This window comes from Spermophilus citellus, assembly GCF_964194105.1.
Source record: "Spermophilus citellus genome assembly, chromosome: 5".
In the NCBI taxonomy this organism is placed as follows: Eukaryota; Metazoa; Chordata; class Mammalia; order Rodentia; family Sciuridae; genus Spermophilus; species Spermophilus citellus.
In genome coordinates this window covers 52,385,417-52,409,672 of record NC_138186.1, presented here as the reverse complement: position 1 = coordinate 52,409,672, position 24,256 = coordinate 52,385,417, and the positions used below count along the sequence as shown (strand labels likewise).

Below are 24,256 nucleotides of genomic sequence, written 5' to 3'. Positions count from 1 at the left end.
AAAAAAAATTAATTTTCTTTGATGTTAACATCATCTTTATGGTTAAATATTTTAGATTCCCTGGAAACAGACTGCTCCTTGATCCAGGATGCCAGCCAGAGAACTGACTTCATGTAACTGACAGCCAACACCTGTTTGCCTGTCAGATAAATACAGATGATTGAGAGAATTTTGATTCAACTTTAGACAAAATAAAATATCTGATATTCATTCAAGGAATAGTTTAAATTTTATGGTACAGGTTCTCCAAGGAACCACCTCTCCAAATGAAGGTACAAGTGGAGTGTAGGTTGATAAGTTTCAAAGACATTAGTAACAGTACATTTAAAATACATGCCAAAAACATACAATGTTAAGTGAAGAAAGGGGAGATGGGGGGAAGTTAGAGGCTAATGGCAAAGACAAAAATAGAAGTCACAGGCCGCTGACAGTATCATAGCATGCCACAATTATCATTCCTGTTAAGTCTCTCCAATGAGTAAATACATAAACTTCACTTAAACAGCTGGGAGAAAATGGGCAAAATGTTCTGAAATTATCTGCAACAGCAGAACTGTGAGGTTTTCCTTACATACAAGCACATATTTAAGCTGCACTCCAAACTTCAGTTATTTATTTATTTATTTTGGTGCCAGGGATTGAACCCAGGGGCATTTAACTGAGCCACATCACCAGCCCTTTTTTTGTATTTTATTTAGAGATAGGGTCACATTGAATTTTTGTATTTTATTTAGAGACAGGGTCTCATTAAGGCCTTGATAAGTTGCTGAGGATGGTTTGAACTTGTGATCCTCCTGCCTCAGCCCCTTAAGTCTCTGGAATTACAGGCATGAGCCACCACACCCAGCTAAACTTCACTTTTAACTGTGCTTCCAATATTAACATAAATCCCTTCTTCCAAAATATGATAAGAACTATCAGTTTATTATGCATTCCTACTGAAAGTAGAAGTGATAGTATTTGTTAAACCCTCAAAATAATTCAACAGATTCCTTTTCTATTCCCTTTCTTGAAACTATCAATTCTGTCCTTCAGCTGAAGCATTACCTTCAGCAAGAACCATGGCCAAGTAATTTCATTTTTTAGTGGCTTCCCTGAATAATTTTTCCACTTCAGCTCATTTCCTGAACTCAACTCCCTAGTGGTCGGATTACTGCTAATGCAAGTTTGAGATTGGATCTGGGAACAGAGCTGGTGCCCTGTGTTCCACTCTGCCTTTCCTTCTCCATAGGCCCCAAGATAGAGGCCAGCAAATTAAAAAAGCATTCTCACAACAAATGGTAGATTTACTTTAAACAAACTGCATAACCAACAGTACTTTGCATGCCAAGAGAAATAACAAAAGGGGGCTCGCAAAGTAAACCAGTAAGAGCAGGTTATAGGTCAGGTCTAAACCATGAGACTCCCAACAACTTCTCTTCTCCTTTCTGTGAACAGTACCTTGCCTGTACATGTTCTGCTTTTGTCTCCTTTAGTCAAAATAGGTGATTTATCCCCCTGCTGTCAGATTAAGATTATATTTCTAAAGAAAAATGTGAATCAGGCTTTGCTTTTTTAGTATTTTTCTGCTTTCACTGGTTACTATAGGAGCTGGAATACTAATTAAATAAATTCTATATTTAGGCATCCATCATGACCATTTACTCCTTATCTATGGCACATCCTAACTTGTTCCCTAGCCATTACTGTAGTCTCTTAATCAGAATTTCTGATTACTTATTGATTGAATTTCCTCAAAAAATGTTGGCACCACTATTCATTACTTTTCAGGGGTAATGAAAACAGTTGCTTGCTTTCTGTTTACTATATGTAATGTAATATCTCTTTTAATTTTTAAAATCTTTGAATAGTTTTACTCACCTGGCTTTGTTATTTTTCCATTTTGTACTCCACACATCATGTGCTTTTAGGACAAAAAGGTCACTAACTTTGGACAGTGTCACTAAGATCAAGTTAATCTTGCCTACCTTTTTTATTTTATGTGGTGCTGAGGATCGAACCCAACACCCCGCGAATGGCAAATGCCAGGCGAGCGCATTACCGTTTGAGCCACATCCCCAGCCCCTTGCCTACCTTTTTGAATAAACTACTTTTACCCACTTGCCACAGCTGCATGGGGGAAAAGTCCTTTCATATTCCTATACCCAATACTGGTATTATTTGAGTAAGTTCTTTATTCTGAACCTCAATTTCATTACGCCCAATGTGTACTAGTGCTGTTGAAATATATGATGTGTCCCATTTTCATGTAAGATTAAAGACATTTCATCATTAAGCTATGTAAATAATGTTTCTTTCTTTAAAATAAATGATGGATTAATGATAGATCAGTACAATTTTACCCACACTTTGCATTTCAGAACTTCTTGTAACTAATAGCACATACTTTCTATAGGGCAGATGGCTAGGGTGGGAGAGGGGACTGAGAGAGTTACTAGTAGTCATTCCCAGGGAATTCATTTGCTATCTCAGTCTCATTAGCACTATTCATTAATTGAGCTTCTTCCAGCCTCTGTCCCCCTTATCCTTTTACTGACAATCTTTCTAAGCAAATGCTTTTAAAACAACGACAATCACCTGTCCTTCCTAAGCATCATCTCATTTCTTCTTTGATATACTCTAATCCAGCTTCTGCTGTTTCATAAAGGAAAAGAAACACCTTTCAGGTTGACACTGTGGTCAATAGTTCTGCCGATGATTTTCAAAATACTATACAATCACATGAGATTTACAGTTTGGATCCTGTTATCAGAACATCTGGGATCTGTACTCAGCACTGCCAAATGACTCAATGCATGTCTTGGGCAAGTCATAGCTTTTCTGTGTTCTTACTTCCTTATCTTAATCAAGGAAATGAAACAAAATGAAACAGAACCAGCACATCCTTTTACATCCCTCGGAGTGGAAACTGAAAAACTATACTGGGCATCATGGTCCTTTTGTGTCAGGGACATGATAACAGTTAAACTCACCTGTTCATGCCTGCCTGAACCCCCTGGCAGTCTTCCCAACTGCGCAAAGGGCCCTTCTGTCAGAAACGTGGGAAGGAGAATCCAGAAAAGTGAAGCTGAAGCTCCATGGCTCTTTATTCCCCTTTTGTCTGATTCACTGGCAGCCAATAGAGGGAAAAATGGGGAAAAGGCTGGCTTTCATAGCTTCTCTCCTATCTCTGGTCCCCCAAATGACCAATAGCAGGAAATCATAACCAAACTAAGCCAGAGACACATTCCCATGGCTTCTGTCTAAATCCCTGCTTAGAGAAGGAAAGTGCTAGCTCTAAAGTCTTTTCTTGGGTTAGTCAATTAGTAATTACCAAGGAGAGCTATGGGAGGATGGATTTACAAATGTACTCCAGTGGGTCTGAGATGTCAGGAGTAGCAGTGTTTCCTCTGAGTGGTCCGAGGACCGGCAGGGAAAGGGAGGCCGGTTGGGAACATGCACCTTGTACAGGATGTATGAGTTGTCAACTCTAAAATAATAAAAAGCAAGTAACTTTTGGAAAGGGGCAACAGGATATAGACAATGTACATTTCACCCCTTGCCATTTCATTCTTTTAGTTATGAATTTACATGGTGAGGCTCATACTTTGAGATTGAACACTAACCAAAAAGCGAACAGAGCTTTTGAATATAAGTGAAACTTCTGTGAGAGATGAAGTCAGGGCTTGAAAACAGAGACACAAATTTTCTATAAAACTCTTGCAATGAACTTGAATCTCAAATCTCATTTTTACTAAGATACAATTGCCCACAGGAGGTTCCCATGATCTAAGTATATACCCAAACAGAGAGAGCAAAACACACTCATGCATGCAAGCAGGCACATGCATGCACACACAGATGTGTGCACACACACATACACACAGATATACTTCATCTTGGAAGTCAGCACGCAAAGTGCACACGTGCTTACAAACATACTAGGGTCAAAGTACAGACCGCAGAAGGCAAGAGGCAGAGACGCCCAACAGGGCAGATAATTACAATCAAAGCATCAACTCACAGACTCTGAGGAGATTTTCTTCAAAAGCTCAGCCCCTGGGGTTCCAACGAGTCTTAAAATGAGCTTCAACTGATCAATATCTAATGGTGGACTATAAAGGAAAATGTTGGGACAAAATAAAAATGAAAAAACAAATAATAACAAACAAAATAAAATAAAACAAACAAAATACCCCAAACACAAAAATTAAAAACCCCAAACCAAACCAAAATGTGAATTCATCTAGGTCAAGATTTCTGCAGGATGGCCACAAGTAGGACACATTCCTCCTGTACAAAGGTTCAAAATGCTGCCACACATATATTCAACTAGTATTCATTTTGTGCATCTGTCAACACCATGTATTGGTAAAGAGGTGACTTTAGTGGGTCATAGCTAAAACACAAAGGCTCTACTGAGTCCACACTTGGGCTACACCTACCTTCTCCCCTTCCACCAAAGTATCAGTAGTCAGTCAAGCAGACAGTACTGGAAAGTCAAGGGTTACAGAAAAGAAAAGAGCGACAGAGCACAGGAGCTGGGGACTAGTCTATTTGGGAATATTCCCCTAAGGCTTGACCTAAAGGGCTTGTAATATGACGGTGTGAAGCCTTCTAGGATCTGGAAGCATGACCACTTGAGCTGCCGCTCCCACACCAGCTCTAGTAAGCAGAGCACTGTGAGTGACAGCCAGCCAGCAGAGGGCACTCTCCCACTGCATGTTCTTTCAAGAGCACCATAACAGCTGAACAAAGGAGGCTGCAACCTTCTAAATGCAAAATAAAAATTGAATGCTTAACAAATTTCACATATCCCAAAGGCTCTAAATACTAACTTCCAATGCCCAAATCTTTATTCTGGCAGCCAACACTTTGATGTATACTTACGTGTATGTGTGCATATTAACCAGAATTGCTACATGTCCTATTGTTTTTAACCTTGTCTAAGAAAAAGGAAGTTAAAGGAGAAAAAAATAATATAAAATAGCTTTTTAATTTTTTCTGTGGGCATTTGAATAGTTTACCCATATTTGTGCTGCCATTCCGGGGGGGAAAGAGGAGTGGAGGATGACTGTCTGACACCTGTCAGGTTTTTCACATGATTAGCTCCTTTTCAACTTTAGGTCTCAGCTTAAACCTCACCTCTCAGAGAGGCCTCACTAGTCTGAGTGGTCTGAAGGCTGGGGAAAGAAGCAGCTCAGTTGGGAACACACCCCTGGTACAGGATGTGTGAATTGTCAACTCTAATAGATGAAAAAAATACCCCCACCCCCTTATTCCCGCTCTCAACACCATGCTTGGTGACATCATAGCACTTACACAGTCTAGAGTTACTCTGTGTACTGTCTGTCACCTCTACTGGTCTGCAGCTCTGTGAGGGTGGGGGCCACCCTGCCTGTTCAACATCTGTCCCCAGTACCTAGCTTAACATTTAGTACACAAAGGGCACACAAAATAACAGAGGAGAGGATAGAGCAGGATGAAAGAAAATATTTTTGCTTATGATTATACATGTAAGGGCAAGAGGGTGTAACTTAATAACAATGGCTTCTGCAAGCCATAGTTGCCTAAGTTACAGTAATTACTTATGCAATAGGATGACAGGCATCTTGATTTTTTTTTTTTAAACTCCCCAGATCAGAAATCTGCTTAAACAGAAGAAATTTCTAGACAGGAATCAACAAATCCCAACTCATTGCCTGTTTGATATATAAAGTTTTGCTGGAATGCAGCCATGTTCATTTGTTTATATACTGTTTTTAGCTGCTTTCACACTAAAGTAAGTAAGTTACAGCAGAAACCACATGATTTCCAAAGCCTGAAATATTTACTATCTGGCCCTTTAAGAAAAGGTGTGCTGAAGGCTGAGGCAGGAGGATCCAAGTTCAAGACCAGCCTGGGCAACTTAGGGAAACTCTATCTCAAAAAAATAAATAAATAATGGGGCTGGGGATGTGGCTCAAGCGGTAGCGCGCTTGCCTGGCATGCATGTGGCCCAGGTTCGATCCTCAGCACCACATACAAACAAAGATGTTGTGTCCGCCAAAAACTAAAGAAACTAAATATTAAAAAAAAAAAAAAAATAGATAAATAAAAAATAAATAATAATAATAATAATAAAATGGGCTGGAGATGTAGCCCAGTGGTAGATAGATCAACCCTGGACTCAATCCCCAGTTCCATAAAAAAAAAAAGAAAGAAAGAAAAGAAAAGAAAAGATATGCTGGGTATGTTTAATTCTAACTTAGACACAAATAACTGTATTCTATAAAAAACAAGGATAAATTAAAAACAAATCCATCCACATAAGTTATTTCTAACTTTGTCATCTACAAATGACAAAAAGTAGTGTGGTCTGAGGGTAAAATTTAAATACAGCTTTCTTAGTTCAAGGTGTGATCAGAACCTTTTTTTTTTTTTTTTTTTAATACCAGGGATTGAACCCTGGGGCACTTATCCACTGAGCCACATCCCCAGCCCTTTTTAAATTTTATTTAGAGACAGAGTCTCGCTGAGTTGCTAAGTACCTTGCTAAGTTGCTGAGGCTGGCATTGAACCTGCAATCCTCCTGTCTCTGCCTCCTGAGCCACTAGGATTACAGAGATACACCACAACATTTTTAAAAACATGTTCATGGGGACAGAGCAGGAGTGGGAGTGAGATGGATATTGTCTTACCCTAACATAATCAGATTAATTATAATGGAAATCAGTAAAGGATTTGTTAATTTCTCAACCTAACAAAAATTTATAAAGTTCTCTCACATTCTCTTTAGGAACACTTAATGGAATTGTTATCTTTCTGAGAAAAAAAAAAAACTAGACTACTTCAACTCTCAAACAGGTGGTTTTACAATATATGCATCAAAATGAATCTATAAAAGCTGTTGAGACTGGTACTATTGCTAAAAAGACTTCTTTCTGAGTACTCAAAGGGAGTCGAATTTAATATTGCCTTTCATGGCCCTAACTGCACCCCACCCTATGTGAAGAAAATGCAGCTCCCACTGGCCATAGCAGCTCACTACACCAGCAAGCTGGGGACCCTGTGTCTTTCCCCCGTCTGCCACTGTGAATCAACCTCAGGACTGGAGATTCAAAACCCAGTTCCTCAGCCTCACTTCAGTGGCCCTGGTAACAAGCCACTTTTCTGACTGCCTCAAACTAACATTCCTGAATGCTTCAACTCACACCAAATATTCCAGGTACTTCTAAGCTTCCAAGTTCTTATTTATGCAAGTAATAAATGAGAATATCCTCCACTATCTCTTTGTGCTAGGCCTTTTCTCTTCCTATTTACCCTTCAAAATCCTCAAACAAGAACTCTGCCATTAAGTCTTCCTGGATATCTTGAATTTGAATTAATTCTTTTTTCTTCCAATAATTTATTAGTACCTTTATTATACTGTTTTTATCATTCCATTTTGTTTTATAATCAGGGACAGACATTTGTTCAAGTAACTTTTACAACTCACTTTTCACTCTGTCTGATCATTCTGGTTTTGAGGACTGGCACATTTTTACTTTCAGTACATTCAATGGAGTAGCCTGACAAATACTAGCTAACTTGAAAGACTTGCTGTAATATGCTTTTCAACCCCATTCTACCACTTCATGTTGTTCTCAAAACTCAGAATGACCACAGGCTATGGGGAGTATATATACAAAGAAGTAGTCAAGAAAAATTGCTTCATTTAATAATGGCCTAACAAAGGTCCACTCACTCACTGAGAAGTGTTTACACCATGGAGAATATACAAATACAGTGCCATGAATCTGTAAGGGTCATGTACACAGGGTTGATAGAACATAATAGCCAATGTTTAGGAGATTAGCAAACACATAATATAAAATGAAAATCTAGTTAGTATCTAAAAGCACTTGCATGAAGGCAGTCAAAGCATGCAAACCTCAGAAGAAATCGCCATGGGTTTTCCAAAAGATTTCAGGCAAATCCACTGAAATCCAGGCCAATCTTCCCACAGGACCAGCTACTGTAAGTCTACTACAATTTGTCCAGACAGTTAAGGCCAGATGGAGCTTCAAGTAGCTATACAGCAGAGCAAAGCAAAATTTACTACATTATGACAGTTAGCTAATGCCAAAGCAAGCTATCTTTTAGAACAGGTTTTAGCACCTTTTCCCCTAGGCAGAAGACCATGTTTACTGTTCATTTAAAATGGGTTTTAATTATAATGATCATAAAGCCAAATTTTAAAATCATAAATCTCCCGATTTGTGTTTTAAACAAATGAAGAAAAAGATATTAGGCCTTAAGATTATGTTTTAGAGTAAGTTCTCTGTAACAGAAGTAAAAGGTAGTCAGAATGACAGGTAAGGACAAACAACAAACAACAAAAACAAACAAACAAAACCCCTAGGATAATAGGATAATTAGAGGAAAAGTAAAAGAGAGATGGATATTCTAATCATTTCTAAGGGCTCTAGGCATATTCCTAGAAAACCCCCACAGACCACAGAGTTGAAGATAAGCAGGATCAGTAGCGGGACCTGGCTGCTTGTGAGTTATAGTTTTCAATGAAATAAATCCACAAAAGGATAAATTACGGAATCCTTTGGGAGGGCTGAAGTCCTTCTAGTGACAAACAGGATGGACTCAAATGAAATCCAGCCTACTTCCTTCTCTTTTAGGTTGTCAAAGTAGTAATTTTCACTATAACTAATACACACACACACACACACACACACACACACACACACACTTCTCTCTCTCTCTCTCTCTCTCTCTCTCTCTCTCTCTCTCTCTCTCTCTCTTAAGATATCCTAGGTTTATCAACAAACCTGAGAAGTCTAGCTTTTTCCAAAAATACATTGTCAAGTTAAACAAAAAAGGGCAAAATGACAATCTAATAAAATATTTTTCTTCTTCAACATTTATTACAATATTTGCTTTTAGAGTCTACCATGAAACTGCTTTTTTAAAATGAGGAAGAATGTTTTAGACCAAGCACTGAAAGTGATGATAAATGTAACTGAGAAGGGGCACTCCAGCAGCTTGGGCTCAGCTGGCCACACCATCCCATAATCTGGTGAAGTGCACACAGGTGTTCATTATATTATTCTTTGTCTTCTGGTGTGTCTGAAATATTTCATAACATGCTTGGAAAAGATCAAAAGAAGAAATGAGTAACCACAGAATTAACGGGACAACTTAATATACCAAGAAAATGCACATGAGCAGAGCAGCAGACGTCCTGTAAAGTGGACTATGTGACTCAACAGCCCCATCGTCCTCCAACAGATGTAAGACCATTTCTATTAAAAAGAAAGAAGGGGCGGGGCTTTCATACATGAAGGGAGCTTACTTGATTACTTAGGGAAGGAAATGAACACACCAAGGCTGTGATCTCTGGTAGGAAAAACTGTATTTGACACATAATAGGACTACAAAATTCATTCTCTCTCTTCCTTAAGCTTAAGGAAGTGTCAAGTGTCAGTTATAACATCTTCTGACTCACTTATTTCAAAATCAGCATCTGAATAAGTTAGTACTCACCTGAAGAGACATTCTGACTTCTCCCTCCCTATAATATTAAATTGTCAGTTATGTTCACTTAACATACCTTGTCAGTTAAGTGTCTAGAGAAGGGATTCCTTTTTTACAAAATAATAATACTATTAAGCCAGATGGAAGGATTTATAAAAATAGCAGATATTGGTGATGATTTCCCAATAATGTGAATGTAATTAACACTATTGAATTATGGTCAAAATGGTAAAATTTGTTATGTCTACTTTACCACAATAAAAATTAAAATGAATTTTATGTTTTGAATCACACAAAATATTTTCCATAAAGTTAAGTTGCATTAGTCAATTTCAATGTCCACACAGGCTAGTGGCCACCAACACTATATTGGACAGCACATTTGCAACATCACAAAAAAGCTCTATAGGACAGTTCTTATCTAGAAGCAAGACCACCAGTTCGAATACACAATAATTAATCAATAAGGAAAACCAGGAGAAACCTGTGCACTCCAATAAGCATCACCCTCTGGATCATTTAAAAATCATCAACAATCTGTAGCTGCATACTTTTAGAGCCAAACCAGCACCTCTTCCAAAGGTTTTGAAGAGATATTCTAAAAATCAAAGAACTGGAAAAGAATAGGATACTGGAAGGAACTCTTTGATCTCATCTGTATCTTAAGAAAAATGACAAAAACTGCTAACCTAAATAACCTTTTCCAGGATCAGCCACGGTAGAAACTAAATTTAACTGGGTTAAATGCTAGTTGTACTCAATCCTCTGCTGCACACGTTAGAATCACCTGAAGACTTAAATACCCCAAATCCTGTGCTCTGACCCATACCAACTGAAGTCTTTAGGGTGGTGCCCAGGCATCTAGAGCTTATGTGTGTGTGTGTGTGTGTGTGTGTGTGTGTGTATATACCAAGCCACATCCCAAGTCCTTTTTTTATATTTTATTAGAGACAGGGTCTTGCTGAATTGCTCAGGGCCTCACTAAACTGCTGAGGCTGGCTTTGAAGTCGTGATCCTCCTTCCTTAGCCTCTCAAGTCCCTGGGATTATAGGTGTGTGCCACCATGGCCTGCTTAGAGCTTTTTTAAAAGCTTCCTCAAATGATTCTGATACACAGTGAAGATTAAGAAGCACTGTGCTAGAACATAAGTGATTGTACACTCCAGTCAAAAAAAAAAAGGCAAACACTTCCCTCTCTCCTTCTTGTCAGGCAACTAAAGCTATATCTCAAATATGATAACTGATAATAGGAAGATTAAATATACTATAAATATAAATCCTTCAAATTCAATGTTTATAACCAACGATAATGTCCATAAAAGAGCCAACTAGAAGGACATGGTGAATTACTAAAATCAGAATTTTCATGTATTAAAAAATGAATCTTGGGCTGGGGTTGTGGCTTGGTGGTAGAGTGCTTGCCTAGCATGTGTGAGGCACTGGGTTTGCTTCTCAGCACCACATAAAAATAAAGGCTCACCAACAACTAATAAAATATTTTTTAAAAAACTGAATCCTGCCAGGCATGGTAATGCACACCTGTTATCCCAGGCTGAGGCAGGAGGATCACAAGTTTGAGGTCAGCCTGGGCAACTCAGCAAAACCCTGACTCAAAATAAAAATTTTGAAAGAATCTATCTCAATGGTAGAGCACTATTGGGTTTAATCCATAGTACCGCCCCTCCAAAAAATCCTCTATTAAAGTTTAAATATTAGGTATGCAAAAAAGGAACACTTCTTACAGGATGAAAGTTAGCATTCTAAAATGGCCATATCACACTGCTTTGAACACTTTCTATCACTAGCCTGCCAAGGGGATCTATCCTTTACCACCTGCCAAAGAATCAATAATAACAATCATTAATGACTCACAGGTAGATAATAAAGCAGGTGGAGGGAGGGAAAAATTGTTTTCAAAGACCACAATGAATATGATACATCTACTGGCAGGCTATGGTCTAAGCGCTTCCCAGATAATATTTCACTGAATTCTCACAATAACCTGTGAATTATATATTTTTACTAGCATTTTATGATTAAGGGAACAGAGACACAGAGATTAGAAAATTTCCTTAAAGTTACACAGCTGGAAGTAAAAGCTAAGATCAAACCCCAGAATTTGATTCCAGGGCATGGGCTCCTATCAGCACCCTACACTGTCTCTCTGCCACTAAGTGTGTCTATGTAGGCAAGTGTGCCTGTGACTGGCCAAACAGAAGCTGGAGACACAGAAGCCAAGAAAAGGAAGGGGAGAAGAGAACAAAGGACAGCCTCAGGGTAGCATCTGCTCCAGGGCAAACCAAGGGGATTACAAATTTCCCCTAATTCTCTCAACTTGGACGGTAATTAATATACATATACCAGATTTCTAAGAAACAGATGTAAAACCACTTAAAAAAGATTAGGGAAACACACTCTATTAAACTGACTTAAAATCTAGGGGTGGAGAGTGATAAGGTGGGCTAAATACAGGCAGACTGAACTCTGTATCAATCCAGTAATACTCAGAGAGAAATGAACTGTTTTACCTGGGAACAGAAGTTTTTTTCCAATTAACCCGGAAAATACATTCTGTCTAGCAGAATACAGTTAGAATAGAATTTCTGAACAGACTATATTAACATTAAAATTACAGTTACCATAGAAATATATCCCAAACAATAAATGAAGCAAACTAACATTCTGGTTTGTAATCTTAATGGGTTTATTTAGGTAAGAGGCTAAAACAGTTTTTAGATCTCTAAGCATGACCACATACAGGTAACTGTAGCATTTCTAAAAGTCCACCAAAAACATGTGAAACTCAATTAAATTTTACAAAAGTCCCCCAAACTAATTCTAGACATATATTTTAAAAATCTTTCTCCCCTAAACATCTTCCTCAAGTGTGACTGATGGGTGTTCCAACACACTATATTTTGATGACAATATTACTATATCATGAAACAAACATGTAGCAGTTAGGAAAGAGGATGAAATAAAGGGCTATGATGAGCCATAAACTAGACAATAAACTGAGGTTTCACTACCATGTGGGATAAAGCTGTGCTGCAAAACAAAAGCACACGACATGGTGACCACTTCTTGCTTTTACTATTTGTTGTTAAACAACAAACGTAACAAGAGTCAGCAGGTTTGCCATAACAGGGCCCAAACATGACCTTTTAGTACATAAACCAAACATAACTGCAAGATACCCTTGATTTGTAAAGAGTATCTGTGCTCATGAAGATTTGTACAGTCGACTAAACCTGTCAATGGGATCTACAGCTTCTCATGAGTTTGCTCAGGTCTTAGAACTGCTGTGGAAAGATTAATATAAAGGACTTGCTGTAAAAAAATGACAGATGAGGGCTGGGGATGTGGCTCAAGCGGTAGCGCGCTCGCCTGGCATGCGTGCGGCCCGGGTTCGATCCTCAGCACCACATATCAACAAAGATGTTGTGTCTGCCGAGAACTAAAAACATAAATAAATATTTTAAAAAAAACCTTAAACTCCATTAAAAAAAAAAAAAAAAGACAGATGAAAGGATTTTTCAGCTTATGAAAAGTTTTTCTTGTTAACAAAAATAAATTAAAGCCTCCTTCCTGGGGCTGGGGTTATGGCTCAGAGGTAGAGCGCTCGCCTAGCATGCGTGAGGCACTGGATTCGATCCTCAGCACCACATAAATAAAATAAAGATATTGTGTCCACCTATAACTAAAAAATAAATAGTAAAAAAAAAGCCTCTTTCCTGGCAAGACAAGCTACTCAGCAAGAGGGCAGAATATCTGAAAAGCAAGAAATTGAGAGCCTTCTCTATAGATAAGTAAAGATAATACACAACCACAGACATTAGAATACAGATAAGAAATAAGAATCCAAAACTTTTTAAAAGGATACGGTCTGTACCAGGAAACAATGTTCTTCCAGTTAACAGCTCCGCCATTATGCATCCCACTGACCATATATCCACTGGCAAAATTAAAGAGAAATAAAAGTACATTATCACTATTATTATGCTTGGTCACAAATGGAACTATAAGTAGAGGTGAAATATTCAAATTAATATTTAAAACATCTGAGATTCAACATTTTACTCATTTCTATACAGATAAATAAGATTGATACCTTCACCCCAGTAAAGAGCTTCACAGGCAGGGTAAGTCTAAACATACTTAAGGGAAAAGAAAGAAACTGTTCACAAAGGGGAAAAAAGGTTCTCAGTGGTAAAGTAGTGGATTCTCCCAAGTAACATAAAGTGGTTAGGATTATGAACCCATTATCTTCTGCTAGAAGTACTCAAAGAATTATGTTGAAAAATCTAAATAAATAAAAATTCAATTACTAAATCACAAAGCTTAAAAGCTGTGTATAAAAAAGCTCCACCTCCCCATCTAAGCAAGTAAAATATTTTCTATTTGTAGGCTTTAAAAGGATCACTGAGGGAAGAAATATATTTCTTCCCACTCTACCGCTACTTCTGAGAATCCCAAATGTATCCAAAATGGTATTGATAAGGCCATAAATAACCCATGCAAGCAATCAATACCTGTCTGGTTGTAATGCATCCAGTTCAACATGATCTCAGGAGCTCTGTACCACCTTGTAGCCACGTAGCCTGTCATTTCATCATCAGTATGTCGAGCTAGTCCAAAATCCAGAATCTAAAGGGAAGGAGAAAATCAGGCACTGGAACAGGCAAACTGCTAGGACTTTAGACAGGGAAAATTTCTGTTGCCTTGTGAAAAAGGAACAGTAAAGCACTTTCATAAGCAGATCTCCCACTCCATACTTAGAATGCATGGTGAACACACTACAAGAATTTTAAAAAATAAAATTACAAGCAAAATAAAAACTGTGACTCCTAGGTATTTACTCAAGAGCAATAAAACATACGTCCATACAAAGGTTTAAAACTGAATATTCATAGTAACTTCAAATAGCTCCAAACTAGAACTATTTATTCACCCTAACAGGTGAATAAATATTCATATTCTGGTATGTTCATTAAACAGGGCACTATTCAGCAAGAAAAAAGAAGAAATCAAATTCCAGAGCTGCTTACTCTTTTATATATGATTAATTCACTTATCTCTCTCTCTCTCTCTTTTTATTGTTTAGTTGTAACTGGACCCAATATCTTCATTTTATTTATTTTTATGTGGAGCTGAGGATACAACGAATCCAGGGCCCCACACATGCTAGGCGAGCGCTCTACTGCTGAGCCACAATCCCAGCCCCATAATTCACTTATCTCTTATTTGAATTATTTTGAGTAGGTTTCTACGATTTTTCCTTTTAGGAATCTATTTAATCTAGTAATTACTGCTTCAGTATGCTTTGATAGTCAGACTATAATTTTCCTTTATTATGAATAATAAGTCACATTTTTAATTTAACTTTATTTTAAAATGTAAACACCTAATGCCATTATCAAAGTCATTTAAACAGCTTACTCAGACTATGGTTTAAATTTCAAAGTCTGATATTCCTAAGGACAATATGAATTTTTCAGATAAAAAGTCATGGCCTATAAATCTGTCCCTGTGAAATTTGTCAGGTTTGTCAGGTGAAGTAAACAATCACTGCTGTCGCTTCCTCTTACCTTCAGCTCACAGTCTTCATTCACAGCTAGATTACTAGGTTTTAGGTCCTAGGAAGTAAGTACACAGAAGACAGGATCAACTTTAGGATCCATGATAAATTCTCTCTCCAGGTAATAATGAGGATCCAGACAACAGTAAGACCTCATCCAGTTATAAACGGACAGTCTCCATTACATAGTATCTAGACCAATTAGCCTTTATCAGGCACAAATTATAAATCTTTCTTCAATCATTCTAACCCAGAGCAAAGTTGCAATGGATCAATAGGTAAATGTAAAAAGTAAGTTTAGACCAAGATCTTGGCAGGATGCCATTCTTCCACTCTCCCCACCTTACCGCCCTAGAATAATTTAATCAAAGTCATGGTACATACCCTGTGAATTATATCAGCTGAATGAATATACTGCCAGAGAGGAAAAAAAAGTCAGTTAAATGAAAGTTACTTCCAACCTCCCACTGCCATATACTATAGTATATTTCCAGCACATTTTAATGAATCAGTAAGAACTACTAGTGTTCACAGTAAAATAACATCAGTAAAATTATCAATGATATATATATTTATCATAACAATGATTTCCACAGACATTGACTCCACTCAATCTTTCAACCTATCTTCTGGCTGGCACTTTGGGACTCAATAAGGATTCAAAGTTGCTAAATATCAAACATGGTTTAATTTTAAAACACTGTTTCTCTGCTTGAGAAATTTTTTAAAGCTTCAATATTATACTAATCAGATATTAGACTGTATCAATAAGTTATACTTTTAGATGTAATAATGAAAAGTCCTTCTCTCTCTGATACTCATACTGAGGTATCTCTGGATGGAATGATACAATGCCTAGACCTGCTTTAAAATAACCTGTGACTTGAGAAACACAACAGAAACAAGGTTGGCCAAATGCTGGTAGTTATGGTCACTGAGTGAACACGATAACGTGTGATTATCTGTTTTAAGCCCTAAATGGCAGGAAGGGAAGGAAAGAATTAATTTCTCAAAATTACTGCTGATATTGTCAATACCTTTAGACCTCGGAGAATTTGGTAGATAAGGAATTGAACGTGGTCATCCGTAAGCTTCTGACACTTTACTATGTTGTTCAGATCTGCCCCCATGAGATGGGTCACCAGATACCTAGAAATGAATGAAGAATTACACAATAATCAAGAACCTGTAGGGAAATTCTTATCTTCACAAGACTTTCCAGAGTTTTTAAGGAAAGGCCACCCATTAAGTACCATAATGATAAATAAAAGCTCAACAAATTCCTGGGGGGAGGTGGTAGCAAATTTTTAACTCCACTATTCTAACTTTACCAACAGCCATCTAGTCTAAACATTTTTAAACTCATTCCTACTTGATCTATCTTTTCCCAGTTTCTCTAGAGAAAAAGGATTTACTAAATGATTTATTTAGATTTCAGAAATGAAAAGAAAAAAGCAAAGATGGAGATTAGGAAGATAAATGTGCCAGGATCAGTTTTCTTACAAATGTCACATTTAGAAGAAACATACAGTACAACTCAGTGTATAGCAACAATAAAGCATCTTATATTTTAAAAATCCACCACTATATTTTCATTATAAACCTTTTATGTTGCAGGTTCTGAAATAGGAGTATTTTTTAGATTTTCAAACTATAATTCTCCTTTTCCAGGAGTGATTAGTAAAAGGATATTTTTCATTGACAATATTCCTACATTTACCTTAAAGGAAGAAAGAACACAATTGATCTGTTTGACAGGACGAGGCATTCCAGAACTCCCCACAGGTGTGGTACTGGTTATTAATTCTATCTTTATATGGTAAGATGAGGGAATGATTATATGCAAGTCCAACAGGTTCGACACAGAAATTCTAGACACAATGGCTTAACCCACTTATTACTGCATTACACAGTATGGGAACACAAAAACCAGACTGTGACTAAAATCACTTTTATCTTTAAAAGTGTTTTCCTTCCTCCAAAAGGAATGAAACTTTTTTTCTGTCACAATTTTCCTATAGGACTATCATCATTTGTTCCCAATTTCATGAAATTGACAGGATTTCACCAATCTGTAACTTTAAGGTTAGATCTTAGCATTTCATATTTTTTAAAACTCACATGTTTATATTGCCTTGAGGAAAAGGAAGACTCTAGACTCCTTATCTAAGGAGTAAATTAGATATTCTCTCTCTGTCTGGTCTCTGAGGGCTGGGGATTGAACCCAAGGCCTCATGAACGCTAGGCAAGTCAATTACTCTTTGAAGTGTTTTCATAAAGGTAGTTCTGATTCAGAGATATTCCAAGCACAACATAACATGACCAAAGGCAGCTGGCACTGATTCTGTGCCAAGCACTTTATAAGCATTTTTACTCCCAACACCTCCATAAGGTAGCATTCTCATTTCACAGATGAGGAAACAGAAACCAAGGATTAGTAAGTACCTTGCTCAAGGTCAAAAGGATCAATAATGTCAGGAGTTGAGTCCAAACTGTCTGACCCCAGAGAACATGATCTCAATCCCAGCACATATTGCCTCCAAAGTTTTCCAGCAGACTCAGAATTTACACCAAGAAAAAGTTACTTTTAAAAGTCTTATAGATGTCACAAAAACAGGGAATCATTTTCTTCAGATAATTTCCTTAATAATTCTTAATATTTATTATGAAAGTAATCTTCAACTAAGGAAGAAGAAATCTGGCAAGAATATAGCAATATCCTATCCTAATCACCAATATATTTTTAAACCTCAAATTGGCACATAATCTGATAAAGAAGAGAATTCTATGAATAATTTTTTTGTGCTTCTAGTACTGGGGATTGAAGTCAGGCCTTGTGCATGGAGACAAGTGTTCTACTACTTAGCTAAACTCCCAGGCCTGGTTAGTGTTCTGAAATTAGGACTTTCCTTAAAAACCTGGGATAAAAGTTGCCATAACCGTAATATCAGTAATGATGAAATCCAAGGTTCAGGCCAGGCCAGGCTCTGTGGCACCACAAGTTTGAGGCCAGTCTCAACTTCATGAAACCCTGTCTTAAAATAAAAACAAAAAGGGCTGGTGGTACAGCTCACTGGTAGAGCTCCTCTGGGTTAAATCCCCAGGACCAAAAGGAAAAGGGGGAAAGAAAAGAAAATGTCAAGGCTCAGGCTGAGGAAGGTAGAATCCAATTTCAGTCTTATAACCACCCGACTTTAGTTACAATATTCTACCATTCTGTAATTTCTCTCAACCCCTTCCCCATTAGAGACCATATTTTATCACTAAAATTTCCAGAACAAGGGTAAGACTGTCAAACCATTATATAAGTACATAAAATTTTCCAGCCTATATGGTAATAACTATCAAGCATTGCTAATAGGCTACAATGATATCAACTGAAAAGCATTATTTATGTCAGAAGTCTTATAGGAATCAACCTAATCCCTACGTATTGTTTCCATGAGACCCAAAATCCAATTCATGAACATCAGTTCTCAAATTTCAACTCCCATTAGGAAGATTTCCAAAATAAATCTTGTAACAGAGGACAAAAGCAAGCATCATGCACAGTTACTGTTTATGAGAGACATATGGAGAGGAAATGTAGATGGTCACATTTTTAAAGTCAATTCCAGGCTGACAATGTGACTCAGTAGTACAGCACTTGTCTAGCATGTGTAAGGCCTGGGTTTAATCCACAGCACCACTTAAAAAAAAAAAAAAGTAAATTTCAAGAGGACATTAATGGAGAGTCACATAATTTCAATTGTATTTGTTTCGGGAAAGTAGATTTAATTACATTTTAGTGAAGACATGCCTAATATTGTCAATTCCCTAAAAATCTAATTCCCAAAAATCAAATTCCTAAAATAAATTAAAGAAGGCCTGACTTGAGTACACTTGGAAAGCTGTGTTCTCCCATCTTTAAAAAGGAATTAAACCAGTCTTTGTTAGGCCAAAGACTGAGAAGATGATTTTATGGTCTGATATAAATCTTGTTTCTCACTTGTGAAGATGGTCTCCTTCAAATTTAATCAAAGTATGAAGAGCATAAATCACATTTCTCAAAATGAGTCTTATGAGTACTGTACCATCGAGGAGGCAAAACCCTGTAATAAGTGGTTTTCAGTACTCCAGATGTGCCCCATTCTATGGCCTTACTTACCAAGCACTCTTGGATAACACCCGTTTGTCAAGATCTCCCCCTTTATGATTAGAAAGAACCTATGTAGAAGAAAATCTCTTCTATATCTATAGATCAGTATCTCTACCAGGAGAATCAGCCCTATTCAAAACAATTATAAGGGCACAGAGCATTTCTTCTATCTTTAAATGAGCATTTAAAATAATACTGACAATTTGTAACCACATGCTTCTGAGACTCATCCAGATATTTGGGACTCAGTCCAGTCTATTCTCAGCACAGGGGGCAGGGTGCTTCTTTAAAAACCTCAGATCATGTCACTCCTTTCCTCAAAGGCTCTCTACTGCACTCAGAGTAAAATACCCAAATCCTTTCAATGGCCCACAAAGCCTTTAGATCCTCCAGCACTTGGCCCCCAGTCATCTCTCTGACTTCATCCACTTCTCTCTGATGCTCTTAATCAGCTCCACAGGACTTCTTGCTCTAGTTCCAATAAAGAATGCAGCGTTCTGCCACAGGACCTCTGCAATGACAGTTTCTTCTGCTTGGAATGCTTGTCCCCTAGATATCTTCAGATCTAATTCCTTTAGTTCTTCCATTTTTTGCTCAAAATTCACCTTTTCAATGAGGCCCATCCTTACCCCTCTATCTAAAATAGCATCTCTTTCCCTGTCTTCATACTCCTCTTTTTCTTTTTTTGCTATACCATTATTGCTTGCTAATATATCTAAAATTTCTTTTTTTCACATGCTAATTATTATTTCCCTTTACAATGTTTGAGTACGATATGGTTTTGTTTTTTTCTGTACAATACCTAAAGTACCTAGAACAACATCTGAAAGATAGACAGTAGGCACTCAATTACTACACAACTGAATGAGTCAGGACAAGTCATTCAGCGCCACTAGTAAGATAAGGCAAGGACATATTTTATTAAAATATGCATGCCCAAGATCTTATCTGTTAAGCAGACCAGATTGTTCTAATGTGTAAGGGGTGGAAGAACTATCCAGGAGCCAAGAGAGCAGCTTAACAAGCTTATTTCACAACACTATTCTCACTTGAAGCAACAATTACTTAACAGTGCCCTCTACATTACTGACATCGACTAGACTCAGTGTTCTATAGTAGAGGATAAATACAAGAAAGCTAGTACTGAGCATGCTATCAGACAACCAAATTGTCACCCAATTATATAGCACAAGGTCATTATGACAGCACAAGGTCATTCATTCAATCACTCCATATTGTTGTGCACTGGGAATGCAGTAGTGGAAAAGACAGATGAAAAATTTGAGAGGAATGCATATATAAATACGGTCACAACAGCATGTTTCGAACTATAAAGGGGACATCAGGTGTCAGAGAATACACAGGAGAAGATCCCAACATGGACCGAGGAAGGAGTAAATTAGACAAACATTTTGAAGGACTCAAACCTTAAGCTAGGCCTTGAAGCTTCTTTACCTTTTTTAGAGAAAAGGGTGGCATTTTACGAATCATATGAGTTAAAAACTGAATGGTATTTCCTTCCTTCCTTGTCTCAGTACTGGGGATTGGACCTAGAACCTTGCACATGCTAGGCAATCACTCTACCACTGAACTACACTTCCAAGACTGAATGGATTATACATCTTAAAGAATTTATTTAGACTTCAAATGTGAGTCACCAACCATAAGCAGTTCAAGAGCCCTCTCTGATAAGAAATAAAAACTGCAAGGGCTGGGATTGTGGCTCAAGCCTAGCATGTGCAAAGCCCTGGTCAGCACCACATAAAAATAAATAAAGATATTGTGTCCAACTACAAATAAGAAATAAATATTTTAAAAAGGGGGGGCCTGAGGTTGTGGCTCAGTGGTAGAGTATTCACCTAGCATGTGCAAGGCCCTGGGTTCAATCCTCAGCACCACATTAAAAAAAAAGAAAGTAAAGGTATTGTGTTCAATTACAACTAAAAAATAAATACTTAAAAAGCCAGGCTCAGTGGTATGTGCCTGTAGTCTCAACTACTTGGAAGGCTGAGGCAGGAAGATCTCTTGGACCCAGGAGTTTGAGACCAGTCTGAGCAACACAGTGAGAGACCATCTCAAAAAACAAAACAAAACAAAAATGCTTGCAAACATAAATGTTAAGAGAACTTATTCATCTTTCTCCTGGGCCATTTCTCTTCCTGTATTACTTATTTTGAGCACTCAGTCCAATCTCAAATAATAGAAGTATTTCTTCTAAAAGGCCAAACAACTGGGCAGGGTATTTCTTTCCGTGACAGAGGAAGGCATAATTTCCAAGCAGACAGGCAGACAAGAACAAACCAGAAATGACTGATGTTTCATTTTTACACAAGTACCCAAAAAAATGAATCAATGGTTATCTATTTTGTTAACACTCTTCATTCCATACAAACCTCCTCTCTGTACACTTTATACATTTCATTCATCCTCTCTCTGAAATAAATTTCAACCTCCACATCCTAGCTTTATCTTTGTGTTTCTTCAAACACATTACCTTCTTTTCAGCCATCCCCATAACTAAGCTTCTCTAACATTATGAGTTCCCTTTATGTTGTTTGGATATTACAGATTTGACTTGATCCTTTAGTTATTTAGGTTAAGCATTTATACTACTTCTCTTTAATAAGTCCTCGAGCCACTGGACGACAGAGACGGTCTTTGGTTTTAGCATTTTACATAGAATCTAACACAGTAGTTACTCAAGAAGGTTAGTAGACTTTCAAATGATAATCACAGCCTTGGATCAAGAAAAATGTGGTGAGAATTTAGAGCCAACAGATCCAGATCTGTTGCAATTTTATATGTATTAGTATATAATTAGGCTCATCTCTCTCAATCTCAGTTTCCTCAGCTGAAATTAGAGATGACATCTACTTCACAGGGGTTGTTGGGCCAGATGAGAAAAATCACCTGCAAATCTTCTGTAAAACATAAGATGCTATTGAAAAAAATAAAGCAGTATTATAAAACTGCACATCCAAAGATACTTTTTCAAAAGTTCACTCACTTGCATAAGACCATGCTTTGGAACAAAGAACACAGATGTAATGTCAAGAATTCAAAGAAAATTGAAATCAGATATTAATAGCGAAGAACATCATTATATTAATTTTAGTTCCAGGAAAACTTTTAAATTCATTTCAGATTTTTAACTGGTATATTCATCCAAAAAGATTTCTACTATGTTAATAAGGATCTAAGAGAAAAACTACCTCTGCTAAAATTAAGTCCTTTCTTCCATTATGGAGTGTGTTGTGTGGGGAGGAGAGAGAAGATTTTAACTAAGCCATACCACAGAAAAGTAAGAGCTTTCATCCTTTTTCTCAATCCCACCCTCAATGCTTACTGCCCTTTGATGTCTTCTCTGGACAACCTCCTTACTAAGGCTTAGGGTATGAAGTCCCAAATGACCTAGTCCTTCCCCATTCCAGCTTTATCTTTTGCATATCCAACTCTTTTCCTATCAGTCATAGATACCATCTTTGCCCAGGGGTCTCTCTTGGCCACTGGCTGAACTTGCATTTTTCCCCTACCTCTCCAACTCCCACTTCACCTTCAAACTCAGAGTATGCTTTTTTTTTTTTTGCCAAGGCTCCCTGAAGACACCCCATGTGGGGAGATGGCCATACTATGAGTTCCAATAGCACTCCGTAACTGCCCTATTATGGCAATTCTTACATTCATCTGCTCAGCCAACAACACTTGAGTGCCTGTTATTGTTCTAAGTAGTAACAATTTAGCAAAGAAAAAAACAAATTGAGTTTACAAGCAGAGGAAGGAGACAGACAAGAATAAATACATGATGGTAAAATTTGCTAAGAACAAAGTAGGAGCTGGGCTACATAGCCCATGCCTGTGATCCCAACAGCTAGCGAGGCTGAGGCAGGAGTATCGCAAGTTCAAAGCCAGCCTCAGCAACTTAATGAGGCCCTAAGCAACTCAGTGAGACCCTTTCTCTATAGTATCCAAAAAAAAAAAAAAAAAGGAACAAAGCAGGGCAAGAAGTAGACAGTGACAGCAGGGGGCAAAAAAAAAAAAAAAAAAAAAAAGAAAGAAAAAAGCTTCTGAGTAAAAGATCCTTGAGTAGGGTCCTGAAGGAAATGAAAGAGCCAGTCATGTAGGTATGTGAGAAAAAGTGTTGCAGGCCATGGTTAGAAACCAGCACTGAGGTCCCATTGGGAATGGGGTTGTCTGTATCCAAGGAAGAACAAGAAGCCAAAGAGATCAGAATGGAGAGAGGACAGAAAGAAGGTTACATGAGACTAGATGAGGGTGCACAGGATCAAATCAAGCAGGACCTCTCTGAACTTACCACACTGTATTTCGTTCTATCTTTTAAATTGTTCTTCTCTTCCGTGAAGGGCCTCAACTCAATGATCAGGATTGTTGTATTCCTCAGAGATTAATACTATGACTAGCATAAGGTGGATGTCCAAATATTTATTGAATACAATCAATAAAATGTAAATCTAGAATCCCCTTTACCAATTCCATTTATATTGAAATGAAAGGCTAACTTATTAGTTGAACAATCATTTTTAGTAAGTGGGAGGCTGAGCTGGGGGATCATGAGCCCTACCAGCATTCACTACAACCAAGGCTGCTGAGTGGGCTGTTGTAGATTTTCTCAAGATCGCAGGATCCAAGACCCCACTCATTCCATTTCGCTCTTAGAGAATGAAGTAGAGATAAAGAATTCAATGTAAGAAATTCCCTGGAATGGGAAGGTGCAAAACGGGAAAAGTGGCAGAAGACTAATTTTCACTAACCTATGACAACAGTTTTTCTGAAATCTGAGAGAACAGTTTCCATAAATAGTCTCAAAGCTTTCCACTGCTTGATCAGAAAACCACTATAGTAGGAAGAGGCAAGGGGATGTAGCTCAGTGGTACAGCAAGTGCCTAGCATGCTCAAGGCCCTTGGTTTTGTTTCTATTGTAGTTGTTTTTGTTTTGTTGGATTTGCATATGATTTATTGAATATGGCACCAAAAATACAGGTAAAAATCAACAAGTGGGACTGTATCAAGTTTTTAAAATTTTGCTTATCAAGG

General features: G+C 37.6%; 1 protein-coding gene across 2 annotated transcripts in view; it reads right to left on the bottom strand.

Annotated features, from left to right (window-relative positions):
- The window catches only part of MAPK14 (mitogen-activated protein kinase 14), a 73,557-nt gene that overhangs the window by 8,948 nt on the left and 40,353 nt on the right, over nt 1-24,256 (bottom strand). Inside the window, exons 4-9 of one of the 2 annotated variants that reach the window (XM_081294425.1) lie at nt 16,104-16,215; nt 15,451-15,480; nt 15,077-15,124; nt 14,021-14,135; nt 13,372-13,443; nt 4,004-4,083 (exon numbers count right to left, since the gene is read on the bottom strand). In XM_081294425.1, the coding sequence (XP_081150551.1) occupies nt 4,004-4,083; nt 13,372-13,443; nt 14,021-14,135; nt 15,077-15,124; nt 15,451-15,480; nt 16,104-16,215 (457 nt within the window). The remainder of the gene's footprint in view (nt 1-4,003; nt 4,084-13,371; nt 13,444-14,020; nt 14,136-15,076; nt 15,125-15,450; nt 15,481-16,103; nt 16,216-24,256) is intronic. The other variant, XM_081294426.1, reaches the window with a different exon arrangement.